Consider the following 22,791-nt stretch of genomic DNA (forward strand, 5'->3'; position numbering starts at 1 on the left):
AGTGCTTCAGAATTTACAAGCAGCCCAGAAAGCCTATTTTATATACAACAAGAAAGTATATGACTGTTCATTGCTACAGTAGTAAGTACATAGACATGAGAGTTCTTCAATAATTGCTTGTTCTGTTGCTTTACTGCATTGTTACAATCTCAAAAGAAAGAACTCTTAAAAAGAAATCACTTTGTTCTCTGCATGGGAAGTGTTGTTTACACATAAACTGAGGCCTGAGACTGTGCATAAGGGTGGTTTTCCGTTCTCTCTGGGAAGCAACAAAGCACTATCAGGTACCAGGGTTTATAACAAAGGCCTAAATCATTCTTTGTTGAACAAATATTTGTGTTGAATATTTATATTTATAATTTATTTTGTAGAATATATTTTCCTCATTGCTGTTCAATGTTTTTAACTTAACTACAACAGCTGTTTCTAATCTGTGAAATAAGATTTTTCATAAAAATACATGTATTTCTTTTACCATTGTGCTCATTTTTTAAAGTGCTTAAAGTGACTTGTCAGTTAAAGGTTCACTCTGCTCTTAGCCCTATCACTGCACTATGAGTAGTACACATTGATTAGAGTACTTTATAAATTAGTTGTGAAAAAATGTTCTTCAAATGTGATTTTTATGGCCTAGGGATGTGATAGGCCTTTCATATTCAAATAAAGTTAGACATAACTCCCTGAAGAAGAAACCAAGTGTCCAGTAGATTTTGTATTCTGTCATACCCACGGGGCAGTTCATTTGTTTTCTCAGTAATGTTTTACATGTCAGTAAATGCACGAGTGAATTTGTTGTTAAGCTTTCAGAGTCAACTTTTCTACAGTGATAAAGAAATAACAAAAACTTAGAGTTTTGCTTTAATCCTAGTAACATGAACAGTTTAATTCCAGTTTAATTCCAAAAATTAAATCAACACTTCAAACTCTTCACTCTTCAAACTCATCAACACTTCAAACAAGTTTTACCCTATTGTAAATTCATGTGAGCTTTATTTTTTATATTAGAGAGACTAATTGAGAAAATACTATCTTTCATGGTTAATATCAGTTGGGTTTGTCAGTTTTTCCCCAACTTGTCCAGTATTTCTAGAGCAATGGCTTTAATGTTCTACACTTTAAACAGATACTAACGGAAAACAATTTTAAATGTGAGACATTGTAATATATTATGTACTACTCCATAAGTTTAGTATATTCGAGTGGATTGCATGATTATGTGAATGCCAAAGTTTTATCAGTGAACACATTTTGTTAAATTACTGCATGTGTACTGTAGGTACTGTACCTCCTTACTTTCACCTCAACACCAGCAGCTTAGTGACAGACAAAAGTGCTTCCAATTGCTGATAAGTCTTGCTTTTGTGGAATATTCCAAAAATAACTTGAACTTTAAAATGTAAACCATTCACGCCTGAATTAAAAGCCAGAAAGATTAAACCTTGTGAATGTGTATAATCGGGAAAACAGTGCTCTCTCTCTACAATATTCTGTGAAACTTTGTGATCTAAATAGAATCTTCACTATTAAATGAAAGAATAATTGAGAAAGCATATTGTTACATGTGTTTATGATGAACTGTTTTGCTCTTCTAAGATAACCTTAAATCTAATTCTCTTAAAAAAAGTAAATAAAACGTTGTGGAGTCTTATGGCTTTGAGGTAAAGAATTTGCTGGGTTGGTCTTATTCAAAAGCTCTATTAATTTATAAAGGATTTACATCCTCCGAGTCCTGTTTGCCTAAAGGCTTGTTGACCCTGTTGTTTTTCAGCAAACTGCTTTGTATTGACAGCTGAGACTTATAAGTACAGTACCTGGGGTGGGCTTCTCCTTTCAGCAGTCATGTGTGTATCCTATCTGAGTGTTAACAGTTTTGGGTTACAAGGTTGGTTGATTTTATTTTTGGCTTTGTTATTTTCCTCTTAGGAGACTGACAACCCTAAACAAGTGTGCGTCTATGAAGCTGGAAGTCCACTTTCAACGTAAGCAGGTAGGCATTACCAAGAACAAAAGCAGCTGCATAAATCATTGACAGTCCTTTGTGTAAGTAAAATTATTTGAAAGCTTTCCAATTTAAGATACCGTTATTCTGTGATACAACTGTAGAATCAACACTCTGCAGCTGTTCTTTTCAATTCTCAGCTTTGTCATTTTTTTTCCAAAAATCATGTGAATTTGTTAACATCACTGTGACTTCTAAGTACAGAGTATTTTTGTCTGTAATGATTTAATTGAATCTGCCAAGCACTTTGATGTTAAAAGATGTAGAAACTGTTTGAATACTTTTTGTTGTGTCTCATATTACAGTTAAAATGGGACATAAAGGCATTCTTTCTATTAAAAAGCTTTGCAGCGCTGATAAGATCTGCTTGCTGTTAAATCACAGTTTTGTTCTGTTTAGAGTGAAGACTCAGAGGAGGAGGACTTGTGTGCCATCAGTGACCGTTGGGCATTCCAACGGGATAGCAAAAGATGGTCTAGGTTGGGGTCCCTTTCTGCTCCCACACCTCATAGCACCGAGGTTCTTAAGACCACCATGAAGACTTCAGCCAGTCGGGAGAGTGTCCTGAGTGACTTCAGTGACCTCGAAGCCACTTCCATTCACAGCCACAGCAGTTGCAGTGCGGGGAGCACAAAAGGAACAACTCCTTGTCAGATTTCCATAGCGGAGCCATTTCCCAGATTTACCTCTCACAGTTCTGACTCGACTGCACTCTCCAGTCACAGCTTGACAGAGTCCTGCTCTTCTAAAGATCTCCTTACATCAAAAGAGAAACCAAAAAAGCATTCCAAGAGCTTCCTGAGGAAACTTGAATCTTTCAGGCGAAAAGATAAAGAAAGGGAAATTGATAATGGAAAGGACTCTGCCATCCAAAGTGTGAATAGCCAAAACGGACTTCTACAACCTCCTGTGAGCTTGCATTGTACTACCAACGAGAGCCTTCCAGGCTTGAAACAGAACATTAAAGAGAGAGGCAGTTCTTCTTTCAAAAGAAGGACAAAGACAATTTGTAGGACTGCAGTTGATCTTTCTTCATCAGGAGGTAGAGGGAAACAGAAACAGAGGTCCAAATGTAGTGGACTTTACTTAGAGGACTATGAGATAAGTTTGAAGAATCCCAGCCAAACAGAACACAAACATGTGCTGGAGAATTCATTTGTGCATCTTCCCAGAGACCATAAGCCAGGGACTTTCCCCAAATCTCTCTCCATTGAGAGTTTATGTCCAACTCCAAATGATAATATTTCAAGCTGGGCCTCAGGCAATATGTCAATTGATATTTCAGTCTGTAGCAGCAATGAGTCTCAAGGCTTTGGAAGATTTCATGCAAGAAGGAATTCTTGTAGTTCTACAGGGAGTGTCTATGACAATGTTCCAGAGGTGCTTGGCAGCTCAGAACAAATTTTTAATATGGGAAGGGTGGATGTTTTTGAGCACTTGGATGATATCATTCAGCATGTCCATGGGCTACAGCAGAATGTAGAATTCTGGTCAAAGAGAATCTGTCCAGAACTTGAGGATGTTGACTCTGACCTAACAGAGGAAAACGTTTACCCCTCTAGTCTCCATTTTGAAGAGCAGTCCATGTCAGATGTGGGAACTGCAGCAAGTGACCTTGACAGTACAGGGAATTCATTAAATGAAGCAGAAGAGATGGAAATGAGGGATCGGAGAGATTCTGGTGTGGGCGCATCTTTAACTAGGCCAAACAGGTCAGAAAGTGTATTTTATTTCAGAAAATTATTTTTGAAGAATAAGCTAGGTATAAGAATGCAGTTACTTAATAATATGGCATTGAAAGTAATTTGATGTAATAATAAGTTAATGTAATTAAGAAGATAATACTGATACAGAATTCTTTTGTGTTTGATTAGTTTGAGGTTACTGTAACTTTGTGTGTACTGTAATTCATAGGGGTAAAGTAGAAATTGTAATATGACAGAAATTCTTTGGTTCCTGCTACATTGTTTGTGTTGTGTTTTATTTTAAATGGAGATTTCTGGAGTTACCATTTACATTTCAAATGCATTCTGTAAACTTGAACTCCTCAAAGTCTGCTTTCCTGAACAAATCTACTTTGTTGAGGGAGTTTTATCAGTATAACTTGGTTTGAAAATACTGTACCAATTGGTAGTTTGCTGTGACTTAGAACTATGGGGAAATGAGAAAATGTAAGTTGTCATGTCAGAAAACATATAAGATATAAAATTTCGTAAATATGACCTTGTTGTTTTAGGAAACTACGGTGGCACAGCTTCCAGAACTCTCACAGGCCAAGCCTTAACTCAGCATCTCTGGAGATAAACCGGCAATCAGCAACCCAACTGAACCTGCTGCAGAAGTTCTCACTACTGAGACTGACTGCCATGATGGAAAAATACTCAGTGCCCAACAAGCAGGGCTGGAGCTGGTTAGTATTATGCTCAGTGGAAACTAAATTATAACTGCAAGCTTTTCCTTTAAATTCTATGTATAATGCATACTTAGGAAGAGGAGAAACAAACACAAAAGACTGCCAAGATCTCCCATTGCATCTGTGGTTAACATTTAAATTACTGTTTATCTTAATTAGCTAAAATATTGAAAAATGTGTTTATAATTCCATCAAATATGGCTGTCAAATTTGTAAAAACAAACCTGTTTTAGTACATGAGTGAATGCATGTTTTCATTTGGGCATGTGTGTAATATCATGAATGTCCCAGCACCTGTGACTCACTTTCAAATGAATCAGTGTTTCTTACTGTTTCTGATGACCACATAAAGTAGAGTCTTTTATAATTTCATTGAATGTACTCTTACAGAGTTACCCTATTAACCCGAAGTACAATAGATTTTTTTGTGCAAACTGTTAACAAGTCATCTGGGCATTAAATATTGCTTACCCATGCTGCATAGATTTGACGGTGCATGTTTGTTGACCTAAATTTGTGCTCTTTTCATGATGGTAGGACGGTACCAAAGTTCATGAAAAGAAGCAAAGTTCCTGACTACAGGGACAAGAATGTCTTTGGTGTCCCCCCCATTATCAACGTACAGAGAAGTGGGCAACCTCTTCCACAGAGCATCCAGCAAGCCATGCGATACATCCGGAGTCGGTGTCTAGACCAGGTAGGGCAATTTTTCTTTACTATAGCCTGCTTTGATTTTCAAAAATATGACAGAAGGACAGTATTCTAGAAAGGTGTTATTAAGCTTCCTTAAATGTACAGATTCATTCTTGTCATTTTGAAATTCTTTTTTTACTGACATTCGAATTATTTTGATTATCAGTTACATCCCTTTTTAAAAAAACTTTCCTTTGCTATAGGTTGGTATTTTCCGTAAATCAGGAGTGAAGTCTCGGATCCAGATGCTAAGGCAGCTCAATGAGAATTCCCCTGATCACGTGAGCTATGAGGGACAGTCGGCCTATGATGTAGCTGACATGTTGAAACAGTATTTCAGGGATCTTCCAGAGCCCGTCTTTACTGGCAAGCTGACGGACACATTCCTGCAGATCTACCAATGTGAGTATGAGAATAAAAGAGCAGGAAGCCACAGCCTGCTGCACCGGCATTCTTTTGTTTTTGATCTGCGCCTTAAAAAAGTCGTTAATCAAGCTGAAACAGAAGTGACGTATTATAATTGTTTTCCCTGTTTTTTTTGGATTTTGTTCTGCTTATTCTTTATTAAAGAGTTTTGTGATCTCTGTTTTGCCGTCTATTTCTTATTCTACATCTACTCTGCTCTTCAACAAGTGAAGTAAAACAAGAAATCTATGAGAAACATAGGCTGAATTTGCATTTATATGAAATAACCTGAATCCTGTCCTTTCTGCCACATCACGGTCATGTCTGCTTGTTTAGATTAATCAAATTGGAGTATCTCCACGGGCAGGCTGCATTGTACTAACAATGAGAGCCTTTCAGGCTTGAAAAAGAACATTAAAGAGAGAGGCAGTTTTTCTTTCAGAAGAAAGACCAAGACAATTTTATCAGGAGGTAGAGAGAAACAGGAAAAGAGATCCAAATGTAGTGGACTTTACTTTGTAAAAAAAGGGTACGTCTACCGTCAGGCTGTTACAGCGCACATCCTTTTTGCTCTGAAGCTAATTATATTCTTGGCCAGCCTCACTTGTCCTTTCTCTCTCGATCCAGTCGAGTTCACTCCCATTTTGTTTCAGGTGTCCCAAAGGATCAGCGTCTGCAGGCAGCACAGGCGGCGGTCATCCTGCTGCCGGATGAGAACCGGGAAGTGCTGCAGACCTTGCTCTACTTCCTGAGCGATATTGCCTCCGCCCAGGATAACCAGATGACTGCAGGCAACCTGGCTGTGTGCCTGGCCCCCTCCATCTTCCATCTCAATGTCTCCAAAAAGGAGGGCACCTCCCCCAGGTACTAACATTTCTCTTTGAAATTGTCTTGACGCTGAAACTTGCAGTCCCAGCAACTCTGCAAAGGAAGCCCACTGCGCTGGCAGTGGGGACAATTAGACCTTTTAGTTGATCTACATACAATCCTAGTAGCCAACAGTAGTTTGCCGGCCTTTGGGTTTCATTTATTTATGTTAGTTTCTTGTCTTTAGGGAGAAACTCAGGGATGTGACAGGGAGTGTGTAAGATGTCTCCGATAAAGAACTTCACAGCTGCAGATATTATTTCTAATACAATCAGATTCAGACCTTAGATTGTAATATCATTTAGAATGAACTGTACTGATACTTCAAAGAGAATGCACAATTGAGATAAATGTGTGAACCCTTTCTGCCACAAATGAGTTATTAATACTATATTCTTTAAAATCTTGTGCTGTAGATTAGTAGTAAATAGGGGTGTTGAAATTCTGAATTTTTTTCAAAAATGGGTCAATGTTTCAGAATGGGGTACGGTTATTTCATGAAGAACTCAAACTATTATTGTATTTAATCAAAAGAAAATAAAGATATTAGTTTAAATAATAAAAGCAATGTTTGTCCACAAGGTACAGGTGACTGCTGTCTCTGAAAAAAGCAGATGTCTGGAACAAAAAAGTCCACTGTTTCTTCCTTCATTCTTCATTATTGCTTGTAATTTTCAATTAGCTGCTCTCTCAGTTGGAAAAAAAGGTTATGTAAAAGTATTACATTTTTTTTGTTTTTTTTTACTGTAAATCTATAATCAGAAAATTATCTGATTATTAATCCTAACCTTTTAGGTTATGAAGGCTGGTTGAGAAAAATTGTTCTTTTCCACCCTATATTAATAGTATTTCAGTTATAGTATCTGTACAGTCTTATCTTCAGCATCACATTAGATAGTCCTTGCCATTTTCTCAAGCATTTCTCTTATGATACTCAGAATCAGGGGAACTACAGTGTCTCTAGTGTCTTTATTCACACAGCTTGTCAGGCTGTCATAACCAGTGAACCCTGGAATTTTGAAGCAAAATGTCTTGTTCTTATAGAGATTTATTTCTCCTGCCCTGTTAAATGTACCCTTTCACAAAAATAGGGAAAGCTGCTGTTGGCAGCCTTGTCAAAATGCTGTTGAATTTTATGAATAGGCATGTCTTTCACACTGCAGTGTTTGCTCTTGTTATAAGAACGTTTTGTTTTTTGATTGGCTTAGCTGTCTAAGGTAAGATTTACTCATCTTTTACTGAATTCCAAGGTAATAGAAATCAGATCTGTGCTACTTCGTTTTACATTCCTTTCAGTGGAAATGACGCCAAAAGCTATATCACTCTGCAATTCACAACTGGCAACCCACTGAATCTAAGCAGGTGTGAGCCTGGCCAGAAGCTGAAGCTGGGAAAGCTAAGGTTGCTGGTGGAAGAGATATTAGTGGGGCCAGTAGGGGTTGCTTACCCTGCAGTCTGTCAGGGTCACAATGCCCCAGTATAATGACAGGGACACTATACTGTAAAAAGATGCTGTCCTTGAGATGAGACATAAAACTGAGAACCTGACTGTCTGTGGTCAATAAAAAAATCCCAGGGCATTTCTAGAAAAGAGTAGGGTTGTTAACCTGGCAACCTGTCCAAGTTTCCCATTGCCATATTTACCAATCATGGCCTCCTAATAATCCCCATTTATGAACTTGCTTCATTGCTCTGTTCGCCTCCTCACTGATAGCTGGTGTGTGGTGAGCGTACTGTGTACATTGTGACTGCCGCTGCATCATCCAGGTGGGTGCTGCACACTGGTGGTAGAGGGGAGTTCTCAGTAATAATGTAAAGTATTATTATTATTATTATTATTATTATTATTATTATTATTCAGTGTTACACATTCAGAACAGTAGTCTTTGTAATACCCTATCTACTGGCTCATATACATTCACTGTATATTCATATATAAATTAGTTGATTTTGTAATTTTTTTTTTCTTTTGTGACAATTTCAGAATAGATACAGTATAGTATGTTGCTTATAATTGCCACGATTAATGTCTATACTTGCCAGGTGAATAATACTCCATTATAGCATTAAAATCAATAACAAAACTGTAGTCTTAAACATTCAAAGTTCTTATGGTATTCAGTCTTCCATGAGCAAGTGTACGGTATTAGTACTTGAGGGACCTATCTGGAAATGGAAGCGGACTAGAATGGTGGAGATGGGGATGTTCTCTTTCAACGATTGTATCTTTATGTGTCTTGTTCCAAAAAGACTCAAATACATAGCATTCATTTAGTGTGAACAAACATTGAACCAAGTGAATGTGATGTTATTTAATACAAGCTTCCTAAGATGAGGGATATGGAACTGGAAAAGGCTGCAGTTTATCAGAGGATTAAAAATCACTGTTCTAGAATAATGAGATTAATTGTCACTAGTGATGTAATTGTCATAATAACAACATTGATATAATATCCAAGGCATTACCATACCAGATATATTCTCATGGAGGGTTATACAGTATATGACAGAGATACATGCATCAGTAAGAGGTTGCTGTTAAAGTGCAAACTCAATAAACTGAATTTCATTTCATCACAGTTAGAGATGTACCATGATTATTATCATATCTCCCAAGGCAGATACTGAATGTTTTATTGCTTTGGAATAGAGGGCAAACTCTGTAGTCTTCAATGATGAGGGTCAATATGTTGATAGATTCTCTAGCTTTGTCAAGTGTAAGCCCATCAATCAAGTGATGTGTGTTCCCAAATTAAGTTTTAAAGAAGATGACTGCGTTAATGACAGTGCCTTTTCAAGCTTTTCTTTGAGCTCTATTGAATAACTTTCAAGCAGTACCAGTGTTTCACATCTTAAAATTTAGTCTGAAGGCTTCATACTGTTCATAAGGAGAACATGTTCCTTTGTATTGCACTCGTGCTAATGAACTTATTTACTGACTTCATTGTCCAGTGAAACACATTTTTCTTGAATATAGGGCACTGAAATGCATTTTGTTTTTCTTGGTAAAATTTATTCCACACATGTATTGCATGTTTAATATTTTGTTAGAAGCAATGCAGCTTGTTAATGTTTTTTTACATTTTTTCACATGATGTTGTCAGATGTATTTTCGATAAATACAGATTCCAACTTTTAAGTGCTCAATTTATGCACACATACAAGGGTTTGTGTTTTTTTTCTGTAGGCGGGTTCTCTGATTAAAAAATGATTCTTTATAGAATTTCTGAATTCTGTATCTGATATTATCTTAGCACTTGGCAGAGGCCATCCGGCACAGACAGGACACATTTTTCAGATCGAATATCAGTTACATACGGAAAATAATTTAATTATGATAGGTCATTAAACAACAAAACAACTGAATCATACTTAACTGTCAAATACTTTAGTGACACACGCTGGGACAAGAAATTATACTTATTTCGCATTGTGCATATGCATTCTTGTGGTACTCTCCCAAACACAAAGTAAAACTATATTATCTGCTCAACTTTCAAACCACTCTTAGAAGGGTACAGCACACATTGAATTTGAAAATGAGTTGGTCAGAACAGGAATCCCTTCCAAATTCTTTTTACTCAGAACTGGCCATTCATTAGTAAGTTAACTGAGCTGTAGAAATGATCACTAAAAGAAAAAAAATATGTATACTGTACAGTCAAAGAAAAGTTGAGATTACTGAAAGCGTTGAAAGTGGTGAAGCAAAGCCTAGTTTGTAATGCAAATGTGGAATTCCAGAAGTAATGATATATGGTTTGGTAAAAGAAGAAGAAAAACTCAATTAATTCCAATTTTGGAATAGACTCATAAAATGTAAGTGTGTTACAGGAGTTTTTATCAGTAGAATCAAAGCTGAATATGCCTCTTTAATGGTTTGTTTCCTAAACAAATAATTATAAACTATATATTTGTATTATATGTTCAGTATTGTGTGTTGATTACGTGGGTGTGAGCACACATTTTAGAATGACAGATACAAATGTATTGATTTCCTTGATGAAATAAGAACAATAAACATCAAATAACTGTATCTATACGGTATTTACCGATTGAATAACACTTCTTGCTCAGAAAATTTTTAAAAAATCCTAAATCCAATCCATAACTCTTTGCCATGTGATGTTTTTTGTTCCTTTTTTGTTGGGGCCTTTAAATGTAGAGGGCACTGTAGGTTCTTGTGTTTCTCTTCGCATTGCAGGTTATCAATTTAAGATTCATTCAGTTCTAGTATTCAGGTGGTCAAACATAAATTGCATTTGAAACTTGAAAACTGAACCTGCTTGTTTTCTGACAGATTGATACACAGGAAGGGGACAGTTGGCAAACCTGATCAAAAGGACCTAAACGAGAACATGGCAGCTACCCAGGGACTCAGTCACATGATCACGGAGTGCAAGAAGCTCTTTCAGGTAGATCATAGTCTTGATGTAGCTAGTAATGGCTCAGGATTAACTGACCTGGACCAAACAGTTGGCAAACCTGAACCTTGTAGTATTGTTTTCCTTTGTTTATGTTATAATTAAGTGTTTATACTTGTATTTAACACTCAACTATACTATACTGTAATTCTTTAAATAGAGGTTATGGGATCTCTGTTTTTACAAAGAACCATCAGAGACACCATTTTCCACAATAATAACACCAGGAAGCAGGACAAATTATTTTAAAACAAAACATTTAATAAGAATTTACCACATTTTCATTCAACTTTATTTAAAACATTAAAATCTTAGTAGACATACCTCAATAGAGTAAAAAATGTATTTGGTTTTTAATATTATATTTACCAATTTTTTTTTTTCTAAAACAGATTCCTCACGATATGATGTTGCAATCCCGGAATTCCTACGTGGCTGCTGATGCACAGCCACTTCCTTTGGAGGAGCTTGGTGTTACCCTGAACAGAGAGCCTGGGTATTATCAGGCCTACTTGGAAGAGAGTATCAAAAGCCTTTTAAGAGAGTCAGCGGAGAAAATTAGAGGCTGGCAGAACACCCCTGGTCCTGAGAACACCGAACTGTCATACAAAAAGGTACATACTGTATATGTTGTTTTTTTCACTCTGCATTATAGTACATTAAGTGTACTATAGCTTTTAGCACAGTTTTACTGATTTTTGTATGGGAGATTCATATTATTGATGATTTCCATCAACTACAAGTGGAAGTGTTGTATGTTTGTTGAAGAAGTTTCCACATTTGGAAATTTTAAAGAAATAAACAAGGATATGTTATTTTTATCTGGACAATTTACTATTGGCTTGGTTGCAACCAAATAAAGCTCCTATAGGCCAAAAACATGCTTGTTCTATAATTAATAAAACTTGTGTGAGTGTGTGTGTGTCTGTGTGTGCCCTGTGATGGACTGATGTCCTGTCCAGAGTATATCCTGTCTTGTACCAGTTGCTTGAGGCGATAGGCTCCAGCTCCCCTGTGACCCTGAATTGGATGAAGTATGTAGAAAATGGATGGATGGATATAACTGTAATCAGCTCATGAGTGTTGAGGCCCTATTCTAATTATTTGGTAAACAGTACAATAAACATAAGGTAATAAAACATTTGATATAGTGCTTAACATGTAACACAAACCAACCCTAAATGATGGATATAGACATTAAGAATTTATGTTATGGGTTCTCTATGTTTTTGATACATTTTCATCCTTACAAGGAAAAGATTTACATTGAAAAAGTAGGACACAAGTTACATTTTCTTGTGCACGTCTGCTACAACTGGCACATTTTTAAAAGGCAAAAAATTCTCTAGTTGCTTGCCAGTTTTGGATCTTGAAATTGTAGTGGCCTGATTCAGGATTTTAGATAGTTATGTAAAAATTGACAGTTTTTTTAAATGCATCTAAAAAATATGCACCATATTGACTGTATTTCTGAAAGTACATGCATCCAAAATAGGGATAAAATATGCTGTGACATTCCAATAAAATCATATGAGTTTTGGAACATTGTTATTAGAACTCATCATATGGGCATTGTATCAGTGTTGCCTGTCTTACAATTTTATTGAATTACATTTTGTTTCTTTGGCTTTTACGTGTTGGAATTTGTTGAAAACTGCTGTCTTAGTTCACTGATGTCTATTGTTCGTTGGTGTCTTCTAACACTTTACATGGCTTCCAGAGCTTCAGAGAAAACAGGAACAAGGATTATAAATAATTCTTTTTAAAATGAAAGACCCCATGGAACAGGTTACTTCAAATAAAGTACTATAATCCTGATCATTCACTTTGCAGAGGGTGGTCTTTTTTATTGTACACTGTCTCAGTTAAGCTTTAGCCACATTATACATTTTTTACTTGAAGCAGTTCTCAGCACTGACAGCTCTTGTTCAGGCTTTATGTACAGAAGAAAATGTGGGTTTCAGATTTCTGCAGAATTTAGGATGGTTAAAAACAAAATGTTAATTTGTGTATTTCCTCTTTCTTTGTAATTTCTGTAAAACAAGGACTTGGTTCCATGATGTGCCTTTTCGTTCACTAATGCAATTTGCCTTGTCTCTTGCATTTGCAGGTGGGTGATGGGCATCCCCTTCGTCTCTGGAAGGCCACGACAGAAATCGAAGCCCCACCTGTGACAGTGCTGCACAGAGTACTAAGAGAAAGGCACCTGTGGGATGATGATTTGCTGCATGGCAGAGTGATTGAGGCCCTAGACAAGAATACAGAGATCTTTCATTATGTGACGGACAGTATGGCACCACACCCCAGAAGAGATTTCCTTGTGCTCAGGTAGAAGAACCGCACAGTCCTATTACTATAGACATGAGTAGCACCACAGCCTGAACTGGCTGGTATTTTACCTAAAAAATGTATTTCCTACGGTTTTTACTGGTTCTAAATTATTCAGCTGTTACATATGGGAAGGTGACGATTAATTTATGTTAGAGCTGTTATTCATTTACACTCATATAGACACTCCTAAAAGAACTACTACTAATTTCTTGGTAATGACCTTGACTATTTTTATAGATGTTGTTTAATTTTGATTTTAAAGCTCATTAACATGTGACTGGATTAAGGGAGTTGCTTTTTATGGAACTGAGATCTAATCTTTTTTTTTACCCTTTGTACTGTATCTGGATTGTGACAGCCCCAATGACCCTTTATTAGGATAGAACAAGAACGCTTTTGTTGAGGGTTAATGAAATGACTTTCCCTTCTTAGTCATAACAGGTAGTGCTCGAATTTAAAACATATGTCTAAAACATTTAAAGTTACAAAACTCCTTCAGATCTAGTGCAGAGTGATGTTAAAAAGAGACTGGAGACGTCCTTACATCTGCTGAAAAATCTATAGCTTTGTTCAGACCCAACATTTCCATCCATCCACTTTTAACTGCTTCTTCCAATCTGGAGCTGTGGGGGAGCAAGAGCTCGGCAAACAAAGGGCACAAGGCAGGGTACACCCTGGATGTAACGCCACTCCATCACAGGGCAAACACAGACATGCACACACTCAAACCCAGGGCCAATTTTCCCAGAAACCAGTTAACCTACCAATGTGTATTATGTAATAATTTTGGGTTGTGGGAGGAAACCCATGTGAACACGGAGAGAACATACCAGCTCCTTGTGAGGCAGCAATGCTAACCACTGTGCTATCGTGCTGCCCACAAAACCTTTCTGAAATATATATAAGTTCAATTTGGCTCTATGTGTACAGTATATAGTTTAATGCTTAACTCGATTTTGTTGTTGAGACCTGTGTGTTTTGTTTTGGGGAATACAGAAGGTACAGTAAGGTCTAAACAGAGCTGTCGGTGTGTGTTCTCAGGAAGTGGTGTAGTGACCTGCCAAAGGGGGCCTGTGTGCTGGTGTCCTCATCGGTTGAGCATGACAAGGTGCAACTGGAAGGGCGTCTGCGGGCAGTGCTGCTCACTTCACAGTACCTCATTGAGCCCTGTGGCGGGGGCCGCTCCAGACTGATGCACATCTGCAGAGCTGACCTAAGGTGAGCCAGGCGAAAGAGCATCCAACTGTTTTAGTCAGGCACCCTGTCATGTCCCAGCATGAGAAGATCTCGTTGTGTATTCGTAGGTTGCAGCAAAAGATGTATAAATATTTCTAGTTTGTGCACTTAAACCTAGTTATTAAACACTGTATATAGATTTACATATTTTTTCTGACAGATAAGAGAGCCAGTTGATAGTGCCATGTTTTTGTGCAGTATTTATGTTTTCTGTGATGTCTTTTTTTAAACCAGAACCAAGTCTCAATAATATCCCTAAAGGCAGTAGTCCTGCAAGTTTTATAGGTGTCCTTAAATTATCAGTAACTTCAGACCTGGGGATAAAGGTGAAAGCCTTGTTTGAGCGAATAACCCCTTAGCTGTTGATGATTTAAGGAGATCTGAGATCAGGCTGCTGGCCTCAAGGACCAGACATGGGAAGCCAAGCAGGAGATTTAAACTGCTTTAACTACAAAACATTTGAGCCAAAAACCTTGACTCCAAGGTGAAAAACATATGAAGGTGAATTAAATAAGTTCTTGTTTTCAAGGTTTTTGTCTTAAATATTATAATTAAACATATAATCAATGCACACAACATTAAAGACAAATATTATACATTTTTAAGTTTTAAGAAGGCAGAATTAAGTGATTCAATGATTGTTCCTGGTGTTTTCAGGGGCCGCTCTCCTGACTGGTATAATAAAGTGTTTGGGCATCTCTGCGCCGTGGAGGTTGCTAAGATACGAGACTCCTTCCCTGTATTAACTGCCAGAGGACCTGAAACAAAGCTGTAGAGTGTCATGAAGATTCTTGAATCTGAAGATAAGAATCCCAGAACTGGATTTTGTTTTTTTGTGAAACTTTTACTCTGATGCAGAGTGTGGTATTTTACTAGAAAGAAATGCAGCTTTGTTTCGATCGAATACCATAAGTGTTAACATTGGGCAATGTGAATATTTAACCATTATGCATATGTAAAGCTGCTGTTAGTCTGATTTCTGTATACCCCCTCAAACAACTTTAGTATTTTAAAATACATCCATGGGAAAACACCACACTGATAATCACCTTGGTGTTATTTTAGATTCTGAGGATGATAATTTGGTCATACAGCAGAAACAAAGAGGATATTATTGATTAACTCATGTAATTTTTAAAAAATGTGATTTTTTACCTCACTTGTGGGATTCCATTAATTTTGGAGTGATATTAGGAACAATGCATACAGTATATAAAATTTTAACAATTAAACGACAATGCAAGCAACTAACAAAACACTGTGTGTTGCACACCTCTCTAATATTGGAAACGAGACATCTTTGGATAAAATATACATATATACTGTACACCCAATTTAGAAAAGAAGAAGTCTGTATTCCTCGTGTAAGCTTTTGGATTGGTTATTCTCTTTTCCGTAAACTACAGCATTAATATAATCTAATGTTTTAATCTTTGCTGCTGTGTCTTTATCTGTCTTACAGACAGTGGAAGTAGCATATTTTCAGAATATTCATGTATTTTTTATCTTGTACCAAAAGAAATGTTTAATGTTTTATATATAATTTCTAGATCTTTAACTAGTTACCCAACTTTGTCCCTTTGCTACAGAAATATTATACAGATCTTCTTTCATGTTGACTGCACTGCACACTAAATATGTAATATTAAATAATATATACTGTATATATATTTTATAATTGTAAAAAAGAGTAATATTCTGTAAAGGCACCTTTTAATTAAATAGTCCATATTTTGGTTGTTTTAACTGTCTGCCATCGTTATTCTGTACTTTTTTATTAAATGAATGATGTACTGTAGAACAGTGAGAGAAACCAACTCAGATTATAAATTAAATGTGAATTTCTTGTTTAAAAATTTGGCAAGGATACTATTGTGTTTTGTCAGTGATTTTATTTCCCTTATTTTATAAGTTCCGATGTGCCCTAAACCCAAAGTTACTTGGTTACACCATGTCACCCTCATTGTTTTCTGAACCTTTTGCCAGTGAATTTGCAGAAAGCCCTGAAAACCAAAATGTATATAATCAGAATCCATTCATTAAGTTAAATTTAAACAAAAAAAACAGTAGCTTTTCTTTGGGGACTTTAAGCTGATTATCACAAAATGTTACTTCATGAAACCTCAAATATATTGATTTACTTCAATCTGTCTTTTTAATCTTTTTATGGAATGAAACTTTTAAAGTTATCTTTGCCAGAGGGATGCTTTAATGTACAATCTGTTTATTTGGAAGCTTCACTTTGGATTTCATCTTGGGAATAAAATAGATAGACCTTCATCTATCTTCCATGAATCTGAGTATCTTTTATTTGCCAACACTGATGTACAGTATATGGAACCTTTGATCTCTGTGATTGATGAAGTCCTTAACTGATGTAGTCATGCATGTATAAGTTGTAGTGTATTTGACTAGAATGTGTTATGTCTGAAAGAACATGTGTTTGTAAAATTAATGACGGCATGTGGAATACTTGATATTCTATATGTGACTAAGACTTTGACATTATTTACAGCGGGGAACAGGATATTTATTTATTCTTCAGCACAAAAAGGACAGAAGCACTGCTGTTTAAAGACAGGAGACTTTGTTTTCTCTTCTTTAAGGACTTCTAGGTAGTATTATCACAGACGCTTTCTGGTCTAGCATATCGGTTGTCACAGCGCATTTGAAATAAATAATAAGATACCTATTAGATCACTTAGAAAAAATTAATTTATTGAACCCGCAGCAGTATAACGGTGCTTAAAATTACTTGTTCTCCCCCCAACCATATTTTCTAAACAGAAATTATAGTGATTTTTAAAGTATAAGAGGAAATACTCTGCATATAAAATGTCAGATGGTGGTTGAGCGTGGTCACCATTTTCTTTTTCTTGTATTTAAACTGATAGTCCTTTTTTCTTTTCTTTGTTTGTTTTGTTAGTTAATATTAGGCCATGTTTTTCATGAAAGCTGCCTCTTACTACATTATGGAAAATTCAGTCTTTTTAAAAGAAATACATTACACAATCAACATTTAAATGACATAATGTCATTCATCTGTCTTCAGTTTTAGTTTCATTAGATAAAATCTGATCTAATAAAAAAATCGAATTAAATGAACTTTTGAGGTATCGTGCATGATCTATAATTAATATATTTATTAAATATAACTTTTGTACAATAAGAGAATGCATATTCTCTACTGAATCACATAATATAAGGTGTTATATCTCAAATGTATATTATAAAAGCAGCCAAGGCATGTGGTGAGATTTTGTGAAAATCACAAATGACTTACAGAATCTTTACTTGCATTGTATACAGAGAAAGCTTAAGGTGGAGAGCTCCGTCAGCATGTGAACTTCCAATTATTCTCACTCAAAAGAAAATTGTGGTTTCTACTTTTTACTATTTACATTTTTGGTTTGATTTTATAAATAATGTAACCCTTAAAGAAGTTTCTTATTTTATTGACTTGTAAGACACTTTTTTTTATCAATGCTGATAACATTGACTAATACACAATGTAGAATTCAGAGATATTAAGTATTCATATATCCCATAATTCATAATGGCATCTTCTTGCTTTTAAAACACTTTAATCCTGAAATGTTTCAAAGAATGTGTATTAAGAGCAGCAGTTGTCATTTTTGTTTTAAGAATGAAGACGATGATAATGATTCTTTGGCCCATGCATTTTTTACTTGGGACACTAGACATATCCTGGTTAGGAAAGGGTTTATTCCATGCTGGAAAGAAAAGAGGCACAACCTTTTGAGGCCTGTGCTGAAACATTTTGTCTCTTTTCTTTTCAGCATGGAATAAACCTTTACCTGTTCCTTTGCAGCCTACGCATGCTGACGCAGCTACCTACTTGAACGTATCCTGGTTAAGTCCCTTTAGAGTTCCTCATTTCTACAGAGATGTGAAACAAGTCCTGTCATATTCTATATCTGCAAGTGTGAAAAGAAATCTTATTTTGTATGTTGCTTCACTGTAAATGGCAGCTATGCTTTCAAATAAATTCTATTAATTTCATGAAGTAAACTAAAAAATGATATCTATATGTCCAATGTTAATTTAAAATAAAGACAGTACTTATAACTGACAGTATTACATTCCTTGTATAAAACTAACACATACTTTACTTATTTTTTTGCCTTTTTGAAAACCTTTTTTTAATGTGTGCTGCTTCAATTCATTTTACATATATATAGAGTCATGTTACTAAATACACTGCCAATGATAAGGCTAGTGTTGATGTATTTTGTTGCAGATATTTAAATTGATTATTTATGTTGTGTCTTCTGTTCTAAATGAGTTTTTTTTACTACCAATATGTATTGTATTGCTTTGTATGCAGCAAAAAATAAATGTTTGAAAAGGGAAGGTGTCTTGTCTTTCTCTTTTGTCTTAATTTCTTTTACCAAGTACATGCTATTGTGGTATATCCTATATGCACCATGAATGCCTTGTATATTGAATGGAACTTATTGGAATCAGAATTAGCTTAATTTATGTATGCTATTACAAACACCATGCAAACAAGAGCCATAGTGACCATGGGCCCCATAACAGTGGTTGTTATAAAAAAATGCATTTTTCCTTCTTCAGTTGTAAAACTGATGGTCTGTGAAGAGACTTTGTGCAAAAACTGTCTCGTTTAAAAATGTTTTTTATTTTGCATTAGTGTTTTCCTGAAAATGTATAGGTTTCCTTTTAAATATATATATATACAGTTTGTATACAACTATTTTTACATCATTGAATAATTATGCATAACTCACATTTAATTATACTTTTCATTATGTATCATAGAATAACATAACAATATACAGTGCTTTCACCAAATGTCATCCTTTTGTGATGTTCAAGCCTTTTCTGACCTAAAATCAAAAGTGTAAGTAAATGATAATCGAGTTGCACTATAAATAGCATACAGTATAACAACTACAATCCACAGCACAATTTTACAACAAATGATCCTGAAATGCAAATAGAGTGCTAATTTTTAAAATAACACCAGAAAATTTCATAGCATTGATAGAGCAAAATTAGTCTCTGTACTGTATACTGTACATGTAATGCACAGCTTACACCTCTTTGTTGAAAAAAATATATTGTCTAAATATACATCAAGGCTATTTACATTTTCAAGTCATTTATTTAGTAGTGCGAGGTTCCTCACAGAGGTAACATAAGACTTGTTTTCACAAGATTTAACAGAAATAATCTTTAACCATAGAAAAGGACACTGTCACTAACTGTTAAAGGGCGCACTAAGGGATTGGACTCTTTTCATCACTAAATTTACAGCTATAAATGGAAATGTCTGAATGGAAAATAAAAATGGTTTTAAATAGAAAGTGTAATTATTCATTTTGTAATTAAGCAATCACAAAAGTGCAGGGCTCTTAACCCATATGTCTAAAAAATTTCACTCTGGGCTTCAGCAATCTAGCTATCTAAAGCTCCCCTTAATTGAAACAGTTTCTCACTGATCTGTTGGAGAAGTGTAGTGAGGCTGCTGTTGCATAATGGCTGCCATGCATCACCCAGGTGGGTACTTTATTTAAGTAGTGGATGAATTATCCTATTTATGTAACTCGCTTTGGAATCATATGGGATGAAACATGTTTTCTTAATGCAGTTAATGTGTAAACAGATTTTAAAGACTCCATATCCTCTTCACACTACCTGATATAGAATCATCATGTGTTTTTGCTAGTATTTTGCAGTACTCATGAATATGTAAAGCAAAAACAAATATTGTATTGCAATTACTATGAATGTATAAGTTTGTATTACAAAGGTTTTCTTAAGCAACCAAGAACAGAATCAGTGGGGCAATTAATTAGGGAGCACCTACTGTACTGTATGAGTGCCCACAGCTGAAGTAATTGAATCTACTGTAGGTTAAAAGGAAATGAAAATAGTGTTATCTGATTGTTTAAGGAATAAAACACCCCTGTAAATTACTAAAAATGTGTGTGACCTGTATATTACTTTCTATTAGAGAAAACACAAAAGCTGAAGCTGATATGAAGATTATTTCAGCTATTGAAGTTCTCAGTAACTGAGACTTCAAAAAACATCTCTCCTGTTTAATGGTTCTAAGATCACCTGTTTGGATAACTGATGAGGCCTTTAGATTGCAGATTTGGAGGTAAGAATAACCAATTTACCTTTCATATTTTTATTCCACAGCTCTTAAGCAATTACAGAATGTTGAAAATTTGTTTTGTCCTCTACAAACAACAGTATAAAATGGGCTCAGGTAATCTTATTAATCTAAAGAAAGAGCATGCACTGTTAAGAATGTTGCTATAGAAAGGATGGATGTACTTAAAAGCATAAAGACTATGAGCTGTCTTTTAGTCCTGGTAAAGGACATGGTAAACAAAGCCTATCCCAGACAGTGGGATTGCACTCTTATCTGAATGCCAGTCAGTCAGAAGGCACACACACACATAGACACAATTTAGAGACCTTAATCAACCTAACAAACCAGTCTTTCATAGGTCAAGCACATCTAAAAAATTCATGACCTCAGTCTGAAATTGAACCCAGAACCAAAGATCAGTAAGGTAGCAGTGCCAACTGCCTCACGCCTCACCACCATTCCTCCCTGCTTTTAGGTACAAATTATTTTGATGTAAAAAATTGAAACGAGCTTGTCATTCTTGCTAAAATAATAAAAACTGGAAAGCTTCTTATTTAACCAAGGTAACAGCGAACATTGAAAGCAGCGAAAGACACAAATGAGGCACTCCAGTGCAGTACAGCTCTTATTAACTGACCCTAACATGTACTGTAAGTGTAATTAATATTACAGTGGAGGGCAGCAATGTTACAGGTTCATATTGGCAAAGCCAAGAACCCAGGGTTAATAAAGTGGCAGGTTTCAAATGACTAAAGCCAAATTGTAATGCAAGTAAAAGTCAATTCCAATTATTTTCATCATTCTGACATACCATGGAGCATTTCCTCAGAATGTAAATCTTGGCTTTTTCTACACTTTGACCAAACGTCATTAATGCTGTTGTATTTCAAACAGATGGATATCAAAATGTATTAGTAAAATGTAAAGCTAATTGGCTCAGAATTGGGACTTCTTTTAACTTCACTTGAAACTATCACATTGTTTTTTTTTTCAGTTCTTAGAAATGTCAGGTAAAATCCTGCATATGTGTGTGTGTGTTCCAAAAAACTTGTTGCTTTAAAAAAAATTATCTTATTTTTTTCGAGTTTCATTTATTTCTGTTATGTTGGTCCACAGGAATCAAATCTAACCTTTTCTCCTGGTATTGTGGTGTATACTGTATCTCATTATTAATTCTATATTGAGCATACCCCTAAATTAAAAGTAGTGGGTTTCAAAGGAAAGCATAGTGGATCTGGAAATACATTATTTTGTAGCTAGTATTGACTTTTTTTTTATTTGTTTAAAAATACAGCTGATAAACCATTGTTATTTTGCTGAGCTCCCAAACGTGTTTTTAATATAACTTTCAGCCTGATACAAGAAATAATGATAAAACGATGAAGCTCATTTCCTCTTTGGGTTACTCAAATGATAAAAAGCACATCAAGTTGTCGATGGACCACAAGTAGTGCATAGACTTTTAGTAAAAACTGTAGTGGCTTGCAGTTGACAATAATTGAAGTGCAATTTACACCTGTAGTTATACTGTATATATTATGGCATTGGAAAGGACAAACGTTACACAATGTTGTATTTACACCTTTAAAGAAATTCTCTTTAGAGGCTTACAATGGATCCTCTAACTGGCAAAACCGTACCGAACCAATATTTTCTACTGTAACTTTCAGTGATAGAGTTACCTCAGGTGATTCTACACACTGATGTAGTCCTGCACTGTTGGCATCTGTGGAGTCTCATAAATACTGACTGGAATTCATGAGAATCATTTAGTTTTCTTCAGTCCTTCCCAAGCCTGCGAAGGACTTACCGGGACTGAATATCTATTAACATGGACAGCAAAGCTCACATCTAAGCCTCTTGCACAGGAAAGCAAAGGAATAAAATCCTTCCTAACTGTTCCAAAGATTCGAAGACTAGTTTTTTAGGCATTTGTTTATATGAGCAGGATGGGTAAGACAGGTCACGGTATGCCCAATTAAATTTTGGTAATTAGTTTGTCATACTTTTCTGACTATAGCTGAATAAAGACCATCTGCTGCTGCCAAGCTAAAGGAAAGACAATGTAGAGAGAGGCAGGCAGGTGAAATCAATGTCACTACTGTATGTTTCTGTTCAGTTTGACACACCTTGGGTTTATTCAATTTCTTGGTTGATTTGTGAACCGATTTTTTAACATAGATTTTCACTCTGGTTTGAATCAGCATTCGTGTAAAGAGAGAGCTGCTGATAGCACATCCTGCAATCCAGCACTTGTCATCCCAGTCATTTGCTGTAC

At 35.6% G+C, this 22,791-nt stretch overlaps 1 protein-coding gene across 2 annotated transcripts in view; it reads left to right on the forward strand.

Annotated features, from left to right (window-relative positions):
• stard8 (StAR related lipid transfer domain containing 8) overlaps positions 1-18,739 on the forward strand; it is a 56,236-nt gene extending 37,497 nt beyond the window's left edge. For both annotated transcript variants that reach the window (XM_088925492.1, XM_088925493.1), the window contains exons 4-14: positions 1,924-1,987; positions 2,399-3,711; positions 4,236-4,409; positions 4,950-5,109; positions 5,309-5,507; positions 6,164-6,374; positions 10,675-10,789; positions 11,191-11,412; positions 12,909-13,126; positions 14,171-14,347; positions 15,023-18,739. In XM_088925492.1, coding sequence (XP_088781618.1) covers positions 1,924-1,987; positions 2,399-3,711; positions 4,236-4,409; positions 4,950-5,109; positions 5,309-5,507; positions 6,164-6,374; positions 10,675-10,789; positions 11,191-11,412; positions 12,909-13,126; positions 14,171-14,347; positions 15,023-15,140 — 2,971 coding nt within the window. In that variant the 3' untranslated portion in view covers positions 15,141-18,739. The remainder of the gene's footprint in view (positions 1-1,923; positions 1,988-2,398; positions 3,712-4,235; positions 4,410-4,949; positions 5,110-5,308; positions 5,508-6,163; positions 6,375-10,674; positions 10,790-11,190; positions 11,413-12,908; positions 13,127-14,170; positions 14,348-15,022) is intronic.
• Positions 18,740-22,791: the final 4,052 nt, after the last annotated feature.

Source organism: Atractosteus spatula, chromosome 9, assembly GCF_055471065.1.
Source record: "Atractosteus spatula isolate fAtrSpa1 chromosome 9, fAtrSpa1.hap1, whole genome shotgun sequence".
Classification (NCBI taxonomy): Eukaryota; Metazoa; Chordata; class Actinopteri; order Semionotiformes; family Lepisosteidae; genus Atractosteus; species Atractosteus spatula.